The 14,771-nt window shown below is 31.6% G+C and overlaps 1 protein-coding gene across 4 annotated transcripts in view; it reads right to left on the bottom strand.

Moving 5' to 3' along the window:
• Nucleotides 1-14,771, bottom strand: part of PMS1 (PMS1 homolog 1, mismatch repair system component) — a 106,482-nt gene that overhangs the window by 24,084 nt on the left and 67,627 nt on the right. For all 4 annotated transcript variants that reach the window (XM_023499335.2, XM_031960317.1, XM_003764059.4 and 1 more), the window contains exons 6-7: nucleotides 14,250-14,366; nucleotides 42-164 (exon numbers count right to left, since the gene is read on the bottom strand). In XM_023499335.2, the coding sequence (XP_023355103.1) occupies nucleotides 42-164; nucleotides 14,250-14,366 (240 nt within the window). The remainder of the gene's footprint in view (nucleotides 1-41; nucleotides 165-14,249; nucleotides 14,367-14,771) is intronic.

A 14,771-nucleotide genomic window follows, 5' to 3' on the forward strand; every position in this document is an offset into this window, starting at 1 on the left:
TTTGATTCTTGTACCAGATTTTTAAAAAAAATTTCCTTTACCTTTAAGATGTCTTTTTGATGTACTGGTCGATTATTTATAAAAATAAAACTCCTTTCTGGAGTTGAAAGATTTGTCAAGGAATGATCAGAATCAAGCTTTGGAAGAAATCCACTCAAATGAATCTAAAATTTTAAGAAAAAGTTAAATATTACTTTGGAAATATTCATATATAATTTTGTTAATAAATATGGCCTTTGAAATAGGAGAAGGACCAGATTATGGACTGGACCTGTGATTTCCTCAATATAGATAGCTCCCAAGTGATGAAGTTCTCTCTACAATTACAAGATAGCACTTCCACTGAAATTTCTAGTATTATATCAGAGGTTCTTGGACTTTTTTGTATCATGGATTTTACTTTGGTACTTTGGTGAAGACTTTCAATCATTTCTCAGAATTTTTTAAATGCATAAAACACAAAAGATTACAAAGGAAACAAATTATACTGAAATATAGCTATCAAAAAAAATTTTTTGACCATAGGTTAATTAATGATTTGCCAAATTCAACAGAAAATATAAATGTATTTGAAAAAATAGTCTCTTTCCTCAATTTTGTTGTATAAATAAATGAAAATATGTGGGTAGCTAACAATACATAATTTTATATAAACATAACTTATATGTTATAAAACTAGTTAACTACATAGTTATACACAATATTGTTATGTATACATATAATTCTGTATATAATTGTATAGTTTTATATAACTATATAGTTAACTAACTATATACACAGACACACACTACCTTCCCAAGAAAACTAAAATATAACAACTTCATTTATGGTCTTAAGTCAATATTTTCATGACTAAGGGAATATGACAATAATGACAGAGTTCAACATTATTCAATTTTATGTTTTTTTCCCCTAATACTATTTCTTTCCATTACCATCTCTGCTCTCTTTGCCCTTTTTTTTTTCTCTTTTACTGACAGAGGGGAGAAAAAGAAAGGCTTATAGCAAATATTAAACATTATGTTAATAGGAATAAATGAATGAAAAAGCACTCATTACACTCAATTTTAATTTCCCGAAGTCTGAAGACATTCTTTCGGGTTTTTGGCCTTTCTTTCTTTTTTTTTTTTTAAATAGCAATTGTGATGAAGCTACCTGTCTAAGGTCATACAGCTAGTATCAGATGTCTGAAGCTGGATTTGAACTTATGTCCTCCTGACTCCAGGATCGGTGCTCTATCCATTGCACCACATACCTGTCCCAAACACACTTTTTTCTAAGATCTTATTGGTCACAAAATTTATAAAGTTAAAATCTCAAATATAAACATTTTTCAATTATTATTCTTAAACAAAATCTTCTATCTTCTTCAAATGCTTCCTTGTCACTCTCCCATTTATACACAGAATGTAGGAATGTTTAGAAAAAAATGCAAAGTTCATTTCCACATATGTCATGTCTCATTTTAATTTTGAGGACTTATAAGGCAACAGCCAACTTGCAAAATAATATTCTTACTGGATTTCTGTTTAATTTTTGGAGTTTCTTAGCACTCTTCCTTCCCACCCCCACCCCCACCCCCACCCCCGGCAATTGGGGTTAAGTGACTTACCCAGAGTCACACAGCTAGCAAGTGTTAAGTATCTGAGGTTAGATTTGAACTCAGGTCCTCCTGACTTCAAAGCTAGTGCTCTATCCACTGCATCACCTAGCTGTCCCTTTCGTGGCACTCTTAATAAAAGTAACCACTTGTTAATAACTTTATCTACTAATAAGCTAGACATTTCATTTATAGAGTTCATATTCATGTTTGCATTTTTGTTTTTAATACTTCCAGAATAGCTATAAAGTTGAAGTAAGGGGAGACTTTAGTAAAGGATAATCTCAGAGAAGATGAGGAACAAGAGGCATGGAAAAAGCCCTTGTTCTATGCATTCAGTTCAATTTAGTCCCTGGGCTGGCGAGGCTCTGATTTTTTATCTTAATTATTTCTTCCAATATTATCTTGCTAATTCTTCCACTCTGGTTATCTCTGGCAGCCCAATGATATTCCTATTCTCACATCTGATCAGGCCTGCCTCTATGCTTCCCAGTTAAGTTCCTTGAAGGCAGGGAAAGCTTTACATTTTTCTTTGTATTCCCAAAGTAATAAGTTCTTGGTGACAGACTGATGGTCTCCCTCACCCATATGTTCCCACTAAAAAAAATTAGCCTTTTTGTTTCTCTGCTTCCATGGTGATGGCAACCAACCTAATAACTTAACATGCATTAATGAAAGAAGAAGACTTGGGCAGAGAATATCTCCTTTCCCCATGAACTTTCCTCCTCTCCAGTAAGAAGTGAATTTTAACTTTGGCTTTTCAAAAATAATTTTCCTGAAATTAATTGTAAAATTTCTGATTAAACAGAAAAGTGGGTTAGCAAAGAAGTTGTTTTTGGATAGGCAGAAGGACCTTGGGGCACCTTACAAGATACACTGTGTGGGCTGCCACCTAAGTATAAGGTTGTCTTTGAGTGCATTACACATTACTTCTTTTAGACCACTAAGTGCATTATTGTTGCTGTGCCAAATTTTACCAATTAGTGAAAATAAATAAATCCACATCATCCATTACAAATGATACTACTTAATTCATTGTAAAATTTCACAGTACTTATAAATGGTAGTTTAATTTATAAGGTAACATGAGATATCTCTGTAGCACCTGCTGAGCAGTGGGGTGAGGCCACTGGGTCTTTGAAAGATTTACATGGTTTATAAATTTCCAAAAAAGACTCTGCCCCAGAAAAGATAACAAGCAAATAAAAAATATTCCTAATGTTTTCATTTTCTTGCATTTATCCAATTAACTGAAAAAATATAATTTAATTATAAGCATAGGACAAACATATATGGGTGAGGCTAATCTTAACATTATAATATTTAATTCATAATACTGAAGTTATATAAAAGGTGAAATGAAAAGGTAAAACCTTGGAAAATATATTAAAGCAATTACCAAATCAAAATTTCTTTGGGGAAGATAGTTTAACACAGCTGGCTGAAATGTTCACTTTATGGTTTACAATTTTTCATTAATTTTAAGAAAACACACCACATTTTATGAAAATAATTACCTACAGAAAGAAAATTTCAAGGAATGTGTATTTCTAATTTTAAAAAAGGATTGAGAACAAATTAGCTTGACTTCTATAGGCTGTTTTTTTTTTTTTTTTTTTTTTTTTTTTGCTGTGATCAGGCTAAAATGATCTTGTTAAATATGTTTAAAATTTAAACCAGAAATAATTCTAGCAGTGTGATGCATGCCAGGCTTGTAAACTGTACCTGTTTGGAAAAAGAATAGGAAATGCAGCGACTTTCAATTACACATGGAGATATCTAAAGAGACAAATTCGAATAACAATAAAATGAAAATCAGGCTAGGTCACAAAGGAGAAATAGAAACATCAGGTGAAAACAAAGACATAAAACAAAAATAAGATATAGTCTGCTAGAGCCATAAAAGACAATGTCACTTTACTATATAATTATTGATTAACAAAGAATAAATCAAGTCAAACATCTTTATTACTTGGTCTTTGTATTAACCATCTATGATCAGAATAACTCCTATTGTGCCCAAATATAAAGATAATTGGATACCATTTTAAAATATTCGAGATGTTTAAGTCATTAGAATTCATGACCAGCAACAAAATTTGTGTAAAGACTTGGTAAAAATTACAGGACTCAGGAATTATTTTTAAAGACTAACAAATTAGAGTTACTAGAAATACAATTGGAAAAGATTGAATATTCTGCTCACATTTGAAAGATTAATTTTAAAAACTCTTCCAATAAGTTTACTTCCTAGTTTACTGTCTCACCATTGTAATGAACTGACCCCTTCAGATTCCTGAACGCTACACTAGCATGCACACATTCTGGCAAAGGCTCCAATATAGTCCTTGTAATGGATGGACTATATCTCACTGAAGAACCTGACACTAAGTTTAGAGAGGACCAGCAATTGTTGGGACAGGAAATAAGTTTTGTGATCAGAGAATTCATGAAGCCTACAGTTACAGAGGAATTACAGTCTGTGTGGATAGAGGGAGTGCCCACACTGATAACTTTACACATAATGCAATATAAGTAATGTGTAAATTGTAGAGTAGTCAATCAGTTTAACTGAAAAGGTAACCAGAGGGAAAAACTGTTTATGATATTTAAACTTTCTGGCAAGAGATAATAATTCTAAGGAATCCATCAAAAAACTGCATTAGAAGGCACCTCAGAGAGTATCTAACCTGCATATGACTAAGTCACTTTAACACCACACACCTAGCAAATGATTATGCAGTCCTGGGTTAAATAGTCCCTTGAAAGGGCAAATCTACTATTTCTTGATGTGAAAATATAAATAAAATTATGACTTGTTAAGAACAAAAGTCACTCAGTTACTAAGAAAATTCCCTATGATTCAATTACTGAAAATCTTTCCTTTCCTAGATTGTATTCTTTAAAATCAGCAAAAAGGAAGAGCATTTAATCCAGACCTCTCATTCCCACTTGATTGTGAAAACTTCCATAAAAGTAGCTTGAAATTGGCATCTCCTTCTGGTCAATTTATCCTGCAGGCAAAATAGATTTTTAAAAATATGTATCTACTGTTACTGCTCCCAGGCTGCAAGCTCACCCTGGTTACTCAAAGAATGACTCACAGCAGGGTAGGTAGGATTGTTCAGGTCCAAGATCACTTGAAGAAGTGAGCTGGAATGAGAGGAAATCTATGGTAATGGATCATCTCCTCTTGAACAATAGACATTCAGTCCAGGAAACAAGATAAGGATGAGACATAAGGATGACTCTGAATTCCTCTATCCTTTTATATGAGTATCTTTTCTTTTCCTTGGCTAAGAAAAAGTAAACCCATTTGATGTGAACTCTTACTCAATTCTCTTCATTTCAAAATCCCTTGATGTCATCTCTCCCACTCTCTTCCTTTCATTTAGATTCTGACAAAGAAGTGAACCTTTAGCTTGCTGAGGCCAGTCCCTATGTATATATTTCATTTTATCCCATTCTGTCTTCGGATTGTATTCTCAATTATCCCCTCTATCCAAAGGTTTCTTCTTTATTGCCTTTAAACATGTTCAAGTTTTCCCCATCTTAAAAGATCTTCTCTTTATCCTAATATGCCTTCAAAGTATCATCCTCTAGATTGGCGAGACTTACATGAACTGATGCTGAATGAAATGAGCAGAACCAGGAGATCATTATATACGTCAACAATGATACTGTATGAAGATGTATTCTGATGGAAGTGGATTTCTTCAACAAAGAGAAGATCTAACTCAGTTTCAATTGATCAAGGATGGACAGAAGCAGCTATACCCAAAGAAAGAACACTGGGAAATGAATGTAAACTGCTTGCATTTTTGTTTTTCTTCCCGGGTTATTTATACCTTCTGAATCCAATTCTCCCTGAGCAACAAGAGAACTGTTCAGTTCTGCACACATATATTGTATCTAAGATATACTGTAACCTCTTTAACATGTATAGGACTGCTTGCCATCTGGGGGAGGGGGTGGAAGGAGGGAGGGGAAAAATCAGAACAGAAGTGAGTGCAAGGGATAATGTTGTAAAAAATTACCCTGGCATGGGTTCTGTCAATAAAAAGTTATTAAAAAAAAAAAAAGCAAAAACAAAATAAAAATCCAGCATCAGTTTCCAAAAAAAAAAAAAAAAAAAAAAAAAAAGGTATCATCCTCTAATCTTTCTTAGGACAACTTCTTAAAAAAAAAGCTATCTATATTCCATGTCTTCATGTTCTCTGTTGTCACTCATTTTTCAATCCTTTGCAACCTTCTTAATCTTAGAAATATGATCTTTACTAGAGAAATTTTCTGCAAAGTTTTTTTCTTTAATTTCTTGCTTTTCTTCTAATTTCAGTTATAATGGTTTTGTTTGTGCAAAAACTCTTTAATTTTATATAATAATTATCCATCTACCTTCTGTGACCATTCCTATCTTTTACTTGGTCATGAACAGGTCCCCTTCTCCACTGATCTAGGAGGTAATTTCTTTTATACTTTAATTCATTTATGGTATCAGTTTTTATTGTTTAAATAATGTACCCATTTGGAGTTTTGTCTTGGTTAAAAAAAAAAAAAAAGAGATGTTAGTGTATACTAGTTTCTGCCAGACTATTTTTCAGTTTTCCCAACAGTTTTTGTCAGAGTGAGTTCTTGCTTCAAAAGCTGAGATCGTTGGGTACATCAACAGTATTTGAGTTTAGTAGGTATACTGTGTTCATTTGCTTTTGTATACTGTATACCCAATCTGTTCTTCTAATCAATTTTTTTTTAAACAATTGTGACTTTGTTATTATATTTGTGACCTAGTCCTGCCAGGCCCCCTTCCTCCCATTTTTTCCCCCACCAACTACCTTGATATTCTTGATTTTTTGTTCTTTCCATTGAATTTTGTTATTATTTTTTTTCTAGATCTCCAAAGTAAGCCTTTGGTAATTTAGAGGTATGCTTCAGATAACAACATCACTTTTATTATACTGGCTTGACTTAATGTAAAACAATATTTCTCCAATTATTTAGATATCTTTATTTATGTAAAGGGTATTTTGTAACTATGTTCATAATAGTTCCTCTATGTGTCATGGCAGAAAAAAATTCTGATATATTACACTATCATTAATTATTTTAAATGGGATATATCTATCTATCCTGCTGGTCATATATATTTTTGGTGTGGATTTATTTAATATTCTACAACTTTGCTTAAATTGTTAATTATTACAATTAGTTTTCTAGTTCAACTTCTAGGGTTTTCTAAGTAAATCATTATGCAATCAGCAAAAGGTGAAAGTTTTGTTTCCTCTTTCTCTAAGCTTATTCCTTTGACATCCTTTCAAGTTTTACTGTTTTATTTACCTGGTATATTTTTAGCTAGTATATACTGCAGAAATCTTGCAATGATCTTCAAAAAGATAAAAGAATATAAGCTTATAACTAAGAATATATTCCCCAGAAAACTGAATATAATCCTACAAGAGGGAAAATAAATTGTTAATGAAATAAAAGGGCTTCCAAGCATTTTGCAAATAAAAGACCTGAGGTGAGTAGGAAATCTAACATTTTATAAACACAGGACTGAGGAGAATCATAGAAAAGTAAACATGGATATGCAGTCATAAAGTATCACTGTTAAATTGCTTACACTGTTATAAAGGGAGAGTATATATGTAGCCCCTCAGAACTATGTCATTAGAAGATGTCATAGAAGGAATTTAATTTCACAGAGTGGAAATGAATCTGTCATGTTTTTGATGTACTTAAAGAAAAAGAATGTAAAGGATGAGGAAGAATACACTGAGAAAGGAAGGAAGGGAGAAAAAGTATGTCACATATGTGAAGAATGCAAGTAGAAGTGTATACAATAAGGAAGGAGGATGGGGGGAAGTGACACCTCCACCTAACTCTCCTCTGAAATAGTCAAAAAACAGTAAGAATACACATAAACATACCCCCACATCTGAATATAAAAATACATTTAAGTTGAAGGAGAAAAAATGGGAAAGGGATAAGGAGAAATAAGAGGCAATAAGAGAAAATGTAGATCAAGAAAGAGATTAGACAAAAGCAAAATAATCTTCTAGAGAGGGAAAGAAGAAAAAGTAGAAGAGAATAAAATGTGATCCAGAAAAGGATAGAATGGATTAGAAACCAAAATTCAAACCAGAATCCAAAAATATATTGCTTATAAGAAACACAATTGAAACTGAAAAATACACACAGAGTTAAAATAAGGTGCTGGAGCAGAATCTATTTTGCTTCAATTTAAGTAAAAAAAAAGGAAAGGGTCACAATCATAATCACTAAAAAAGCAACAGCAAAAATAGACCTAACTAAAAGAGATAAAAAGGGATATATATGAAATTCTGCTAAAAGGATCCACTGACATACTAAACATATATGTTCCAAATGGTACAGCATCTAAATTCTTAAAGGTTAAAAAAAGAAATAAAAATCCTAAATAGAATTTTTAAAAAGTAAGATATGATAGACCTCTGGAGAATACTGAATCATAATAGAAAAGGATATGTCCAGAACCAAATATACTGAATTATGTCCAGGGGACCTCTCTTCTTCTGTGCTTGAAATCATCCGCTCCAAAAGATTCAATTACCTTCTCTCCATGCAGATGATTCTCCCATTTATTTATCCAACTCTAAACTCTCTCTTAATCTCCAGTCTTATTTCCATATAGCTATTAAATCTCTAATTATATTTCTCCTGATATCTTAAACTTATTATGTCATCTTTCTACTCAAAGCCTCCATGCCTCCTAAATTCTTTATTAATTTTTAGGGTACCATCATATACCCAGTAACCCTGGCTTGATACCTAGGTGTCATCCATAACTCCTTACTGTTTCTCTGTCTCCCTTATCTAATATCTTGTATTTGGCCACTTCTCTTCTTTGAGTACTACCACCCTCTGCAGGCCTTTAATATCAGGACTTCAGTAACCTGTTAATGAGTATTCCTGGGTCAAGTCTCTTCCCATTCTAGTCCATCCTCTATTTACCAAACTGATTTTCCTAAAGTATAGGTCTGACAACTTCTAGTGATTCCTGATTTCCTCCAGAATCCAATATAAAACCCGATTTGGGTCTTTATAACCAGGCCCTTCTTTTCTGTTCCTGCACAAGTCTTCCAATATTGTACATTTTCACTGGCTATCCCCTACTTCCTGGCTTCCTTCAAGTCTCGGCTAAAATTTCATCTTTTGCAAGAAGCTTTTCGTGGTTCTCCTTAAAATATTAAGGAGTAAATAAGTACTTTACTTTTGAGATTACCTCCAATTTACTGTCTTGTGTGAACATTTTTTTTAACATGCTGTCACCCCATTAGGTTCTGAGCTCTTTGTCTGTATCTTTGCTTATATCATCGATGTTTATCATAGTGCCTGGCACATAACAGATGTTTAATAAATTCAAGTTGATGTGACTTGTTGGACAAAATTAAGGCAAGACGTTGCTGAGATATGATGTCTGGCAGTAGAGAGCCACTTCTGGAAGAGCCCTGCTCTTGAGAGGGAATCACTCTTTATTTTTTTTCCTTTCATCTTTACTACAGGGTAGCATGGAATAAATTTATTTATTCTCTTTCCTGTGATCCTGGGCAAGAGAGAAAAGTCAGCTATGAAGTTTAGAGAAAATACAATGGGATGTTGGGTTTCAAGATGTAGCAAAGAGGCCTCAGGACCCCAGATGAAAGATGAACCCAGCAGAGCGCTACTTCTACAAGGGGGAATTAAGTATAAAGACATCTTGAGCAGAAAGAATATTCAGGCTGTACAGTAGTAGTGATATGAAATGTTTTGGTTACATGAGTTCCCTACACATATAACTCACTCCCATTTCACTCTATGTGTGTACCCACTTCTCCAAATTTCTGTTTATAAGTATACCCTGGATTGATGGTGAGGAATGTTTTGTAAATACTATTCTTTTCCATCATAACTTTGATCCAAGTATATCCTCATCCCTCATCCCCACTTTTTGGATTCTTTTCGTGTATTGTTTTATCTAATCAGATTATATGCTCCTTGAAGACAGGGTCTGCCTTTCTTTTTTGTATTTGTATCCCTAGCACTTAACACAGTACCCAGAATATAGGAGGTGCTGAATAAATGTTTAATGATTGGCTGGTTTCATCTTAAATGACTTTTCTTTCAGGTGTGTCTATTGGTTACTAAAAGTACATGCCAATTCATCAACTATAATTTTAGAAGTATGCACCCAAGTCATAATTCTTCTAAGATTGGACTTCTACCCACTATGCCATACTACTTATCAATGGAAAAATAACAATACTCAATGTATGTGAATCATCTACATCATTATATATCTAAATTCTTAAGGGAAAAACTAATCAATCTATGGGGAGAATAAAATAAAAAACAGTAATCATCAGGGTCTGTTATGTGAATAATTTTTTAAATCTAGACACAAAAAATAATTTAATATGTACAGTTTAAAAATAGGTATGAAGGACTTTGATGACTACTGAGTAGGAATTGTAAAGAGCATAATTATTTTTCAGCTTTGAATGGCAACTTTTCAAAAAGTGAATGTGGTATAGGAGCTCATATAAGGAACTCAATTAAATACTATAAAGCAGAAATATTAAACATATCCCTTACAGAGTAAAATGCAGTAACAATGAAAATCAACAGGGATATTTGAAGGAAGAATTCAGGCTTAAATGGAAACCAAATAATATAATTTTAATAACAAATAAGTCAAAGAGTATATTACAAATGCAATAAAAATTTTGTGACAATAAATTATATTAAGAAAATAAAGACTAATGTGATACAACAAAAGTAGTGCTTAGAGGAAAATGTATATCTCAAAACATATTAACAAAATGAAGAAAGATCAATGAATTTAAAATAGAAATTAAAAATTTTAAGGAAATTACCCCTAAAAAAGAACAAAAAAAATTCTGAAAATCAAAGAAAAATATCCAAATCAAACACCAAAACTACTTATATAATTTTAAAAATTTTCAATTTTTTTCAAAAAGATCAATTAAATGGGTATGCTATTAGCTGATTTGTCAATTTTTTTTAAAGGAAAAAAAAATCATGAGATAAGGAAAAAATTGCAAAAAGAAATTCACAATAAAAATAAAATAAAAATTATCATAAATTTCTGTATTCAGTTATGTGTCAACAAAATTGAAAACAAACAAAATGGATGAATAATGTTTATAGAACAATAAAACACATAGATCAACAAGAAAATGGGAATCTAAATGCCTAATTGTCAGAAACTGAACAATCTATAATCAAAAAATTTCTGGGCCCAAATGGGCTTTCAAGCTAATTCTATTAATCATTTACAGAATAACTAACACATTGTTTCCAAAAGTAGATCTAGGAGTAACCTTACCATATGAGAAAAATATGATCCAAATACCCCACCAAACTAGGAACAGAAAAGTCAAAGAAAAATAAGAGTATCCCTAAACTCAAATTTTTATAGAGGCAACATGTTTTAATATAGTGCTGGAGAACAATAAAGGTATAGCATAATACAAAGATTAAATAGTGGATTTGAAATTAGAAAGACCTGAATTTAAATGATACTTCCCAAATTTACTAACTGTATGATATAAACAAGTCACCTGATCTCTGAGTGTCACTTTTCTCATCTGTAAAGTGGGAATGATAATAATGATTATGATGATGATACTGCACCACCTAGTTCACAAGAATGTAATGGGGATAAAATCAGATAATATATATAAAGGAATTGACAAATTTTAATGTTATATAAATGGTCAGTAAACAGAAATACATACAAATAAATAAGCTATAGAATATGAGTTAGAAAAATGATGAAGATCAAAATAATGATACAGGCAAAATGCTGTAAGAAATACAAGTGAAATAACTTTTACCTGGGAGAAAAGATATTACAGAAAGCTTCACAGAGGAAAAAGAAAGCAGAAAATCAGCAAAAGAGACCAAGAGGAAGTGGTTGGAGGTAGGATGGAATGAGAACTGGGAGAAAAGAATGTCATCAAAGGAAAGGGAAGAAATATTTTTTCTTGATTTAAAAAAAAGATTAACAAAAGGGGGAGCACTTACCAAGTAAGATAGAAAAAATACTGTCAAACTAAGAACCTACAATTTAGCTTGTTTTTTGAAAAAGTGTGTATAAATGCACATACAAGGTATGTATGTATGTAAATACAAAGTAATACAAAAAAAAGTACAACAAATTTAACTTAGTACTTTCAAAACTATCCTTACTGTCTAATTCTTTCTGTATTTCCTTTTGTTCTCTTCTGAACAAATTCTTTTAAATATTTCAATGACTATTTTGGAGATAACACTATTATAAGCCCCCTACTCTACCTCCTTCATTCAATTGCAAAAAATGAAAAACCAAAATCCTTATAAAAAACAGTCAACCTGTCTACTGACTGTGTCTGAAAATGTGTGTCTTTTTTAAACCTTGAATATGTCAGCGCTCCAGATATTGGAAGCTTGCATCATTGTTAGACCTCTGATATTGTGGCTGGTCACTACACTAATCAGAGTTCTCAAAACTTTCAAAATAATTATTCTTTATAATTTTCTTATATAAAATGCTCTTCTGGATAAAATGTTCTTCTAGATCGGGAGCAGAGAATATTAAGGTGGTCAATAGTGTCAAATGATGCAGAAAGATCATGGAAGATGAGAACTAGAAAAAGGCCATTCAGTGGATCTGGCAATTTAGGTCATTTGTGACCCAAGGGTTGAGAAATACATGGATAGTAAAGAAAAAAGAGATAGAGATTATAGACCATTCTTCCTGCAAATGAAAAGATTAGAAAACAGTTTGAAGGGTTTGGGAAAATTTCTTGAGAACAGAGAAGATCCGAGTATGTTTACAAGCAAAAGAGGAGAGAGAAAAAAAGAGAATAAAGAGGAATAGAAAGAGAAACAGAGTAAAAGAAATGATGAGGTAAATGATGTAAAGAGAAAATGGTCAAGAAAGCAAGATATTAGAAAGATTTGAACAGAGGGAATTATATGCAAGAGTGAAAAAATAAGCTACAACAAGAAGGTAGCATATTTGATTCTTGGAAAACTGAAAGATATGTGCATTCTTCAACAGACAGAATAATTAAAATTTTCAAATCTGGCTAAAAACAACTTTCATATACTAAATTCCACCTTCCATTATTTTCACAATATGTTGGCAATACATTTCCTTGTAAAAAAATTGTCCTAAACATTTAATAAAATATACTTATAAAATATATTTCTGTCTTATGGAAGAGATGAGGTTCTTAAAAATTATACTAGAAGAATAGAAGGTCAGCCAGGATATAGTAAGTCAGAAAATATCTGAATACACAATTAGTATATACAAGCAATGTATGCAAATATACCACATAGAAGTCAAAGTTATAAAGAAAAAGTTCACATACATCAAAACATTCACTGAACAACCTACTATAAGGCATCTCTTTCAAGGAAGCCAAAAACAGAAAGAAAGAAAATTCATAGCAACATGTTTCTGTAATGGAAAAAAATTCAAAGAAAACAAGTACGTAAACATAAACTGGAAAATGGATGAACAAATTGTACTTATATATATGGAATGGGATTTCAGAATGCCATAAAAAAAAAAAAAAAGGATAACTATGAGGGATTCTTAGAAACATATAAGAAGACATATGAATTTGTATAGAACGAAGCAAGTAAAAGCACACTAAGAGAATGTACATGATTTTAATATTAATGATATAACAAAAAAGGCAGCTATATTCTTTATTATAAGTGAGGACTCTGGACTATGAGAGAAGATGATGTGTCACTAAATGACTATAATGTAAAAAATGAAGACATCAAAACTTTTTAATGGGAAAGAAGAAAGTACTGAGAATCAGAGTTTTCAGACCATTTACAAGAAATGACATCATAGATGACACTCTTAATGTACATATCTATTCCAATGTTCTAATTGCTATAGTACTGGAGAGACTTAACATAATGATACTGATGTTAAAAAAAAATGTAAGCAATAATGACATATGTGACTGGAAATTAAAGTGGAATGGTTATTTATTGAAACTGAAAGAGAATAAATGGAGAATCTAAATGCTATATTGATACTACCTAACATCCAGAGGAAAATCTCTTCATGGACAAAATACACAAAATTTAGAGCAAAATACAACCAAACAACCAAACTATGACAGCAGACTATTTTTTATAGAAATTTAACAATGAAAAGCAAGAGACAGCAGAATGACTTGAATAGGGTAATAGAATAAATATGATTTTTTTTTTAATGTGAAAGGAAATAATTGATGGAATGAAATCTTTAAGGAAACCTTGATCTTGTTTCATTCACAAGTGAATGGAGTATCCTCAACAATAAAAGTCCCTTCATTATACTTAAATTCTGTAAATATATTAAAAATATTAAACAACAGATATGAATAAAGTACTTCATAGATACAAAATGTTTTATATACAACATATTTCACCTCACCATAAATGGGAATAATACCAGGCTTACTCTCTCTCTCTTAGTATATTGCTTAGTTATATTGGGCATTATTTATGATTTTTTTAAAAATTGATATCTCATTATATTCTGTTTTGTATAAATGGAAGAGGTGGTATAAAAAAGAATTGAAGTACATTTAAAATTCCATCATCATTTCAATACCTGAGATACTTCAGAGTGATGCTGAAAGGCCTCCATATTACTCATCATGCTAGTTCCCAGGACTGCCATCAAAGCTGTTTTGTGATCTGAAACTCTGTTTTTCTGCCAAATAGTTACCTGAAATAAAATGGCAAAGTCAAATCTTGTAACACTGAATTTAGATTTATAAAGCTCAACACATCTATAATAAATGTATCACATTATGAACTCATATGAATATACATTGTTATATTAAAATTCCATCCTCAAATGATGCATTCAACATCACCTAGAAGCTACAGTAATTCAATTCAGATTATCTTTTAAGGACTGGTTCCAAATAAAGTATCATTTTACTGAAGATGGCTAGGAAATACGCACTGTAACATTTCTATAAACAGATTAAGTGATATAAAAAGCAGATTCTTTTCAGCTAATTAAAGTCCAGTCTCATTCAAGTCAGTAATAGAATCAATGATAGATATAGATAATAGCTTACAGGGGAAAATGCTGCATGTTTTACTCTTTGATGCCAACTATGTG

Source organism: Sarcophilus harrisii, chromosome 3 (genome assembly GCF_902635505.1).
Source record: "Sarcophilus harrisii chromosome 3, mSarHar1.11, whole genome shotgun sequence".
NCBI lineage: Eukaryota > Metazoa > Chordata > Mammalia > Dasyuromorphia > Dasyuridae > Sarcophilus > Sarcophilus harrisii.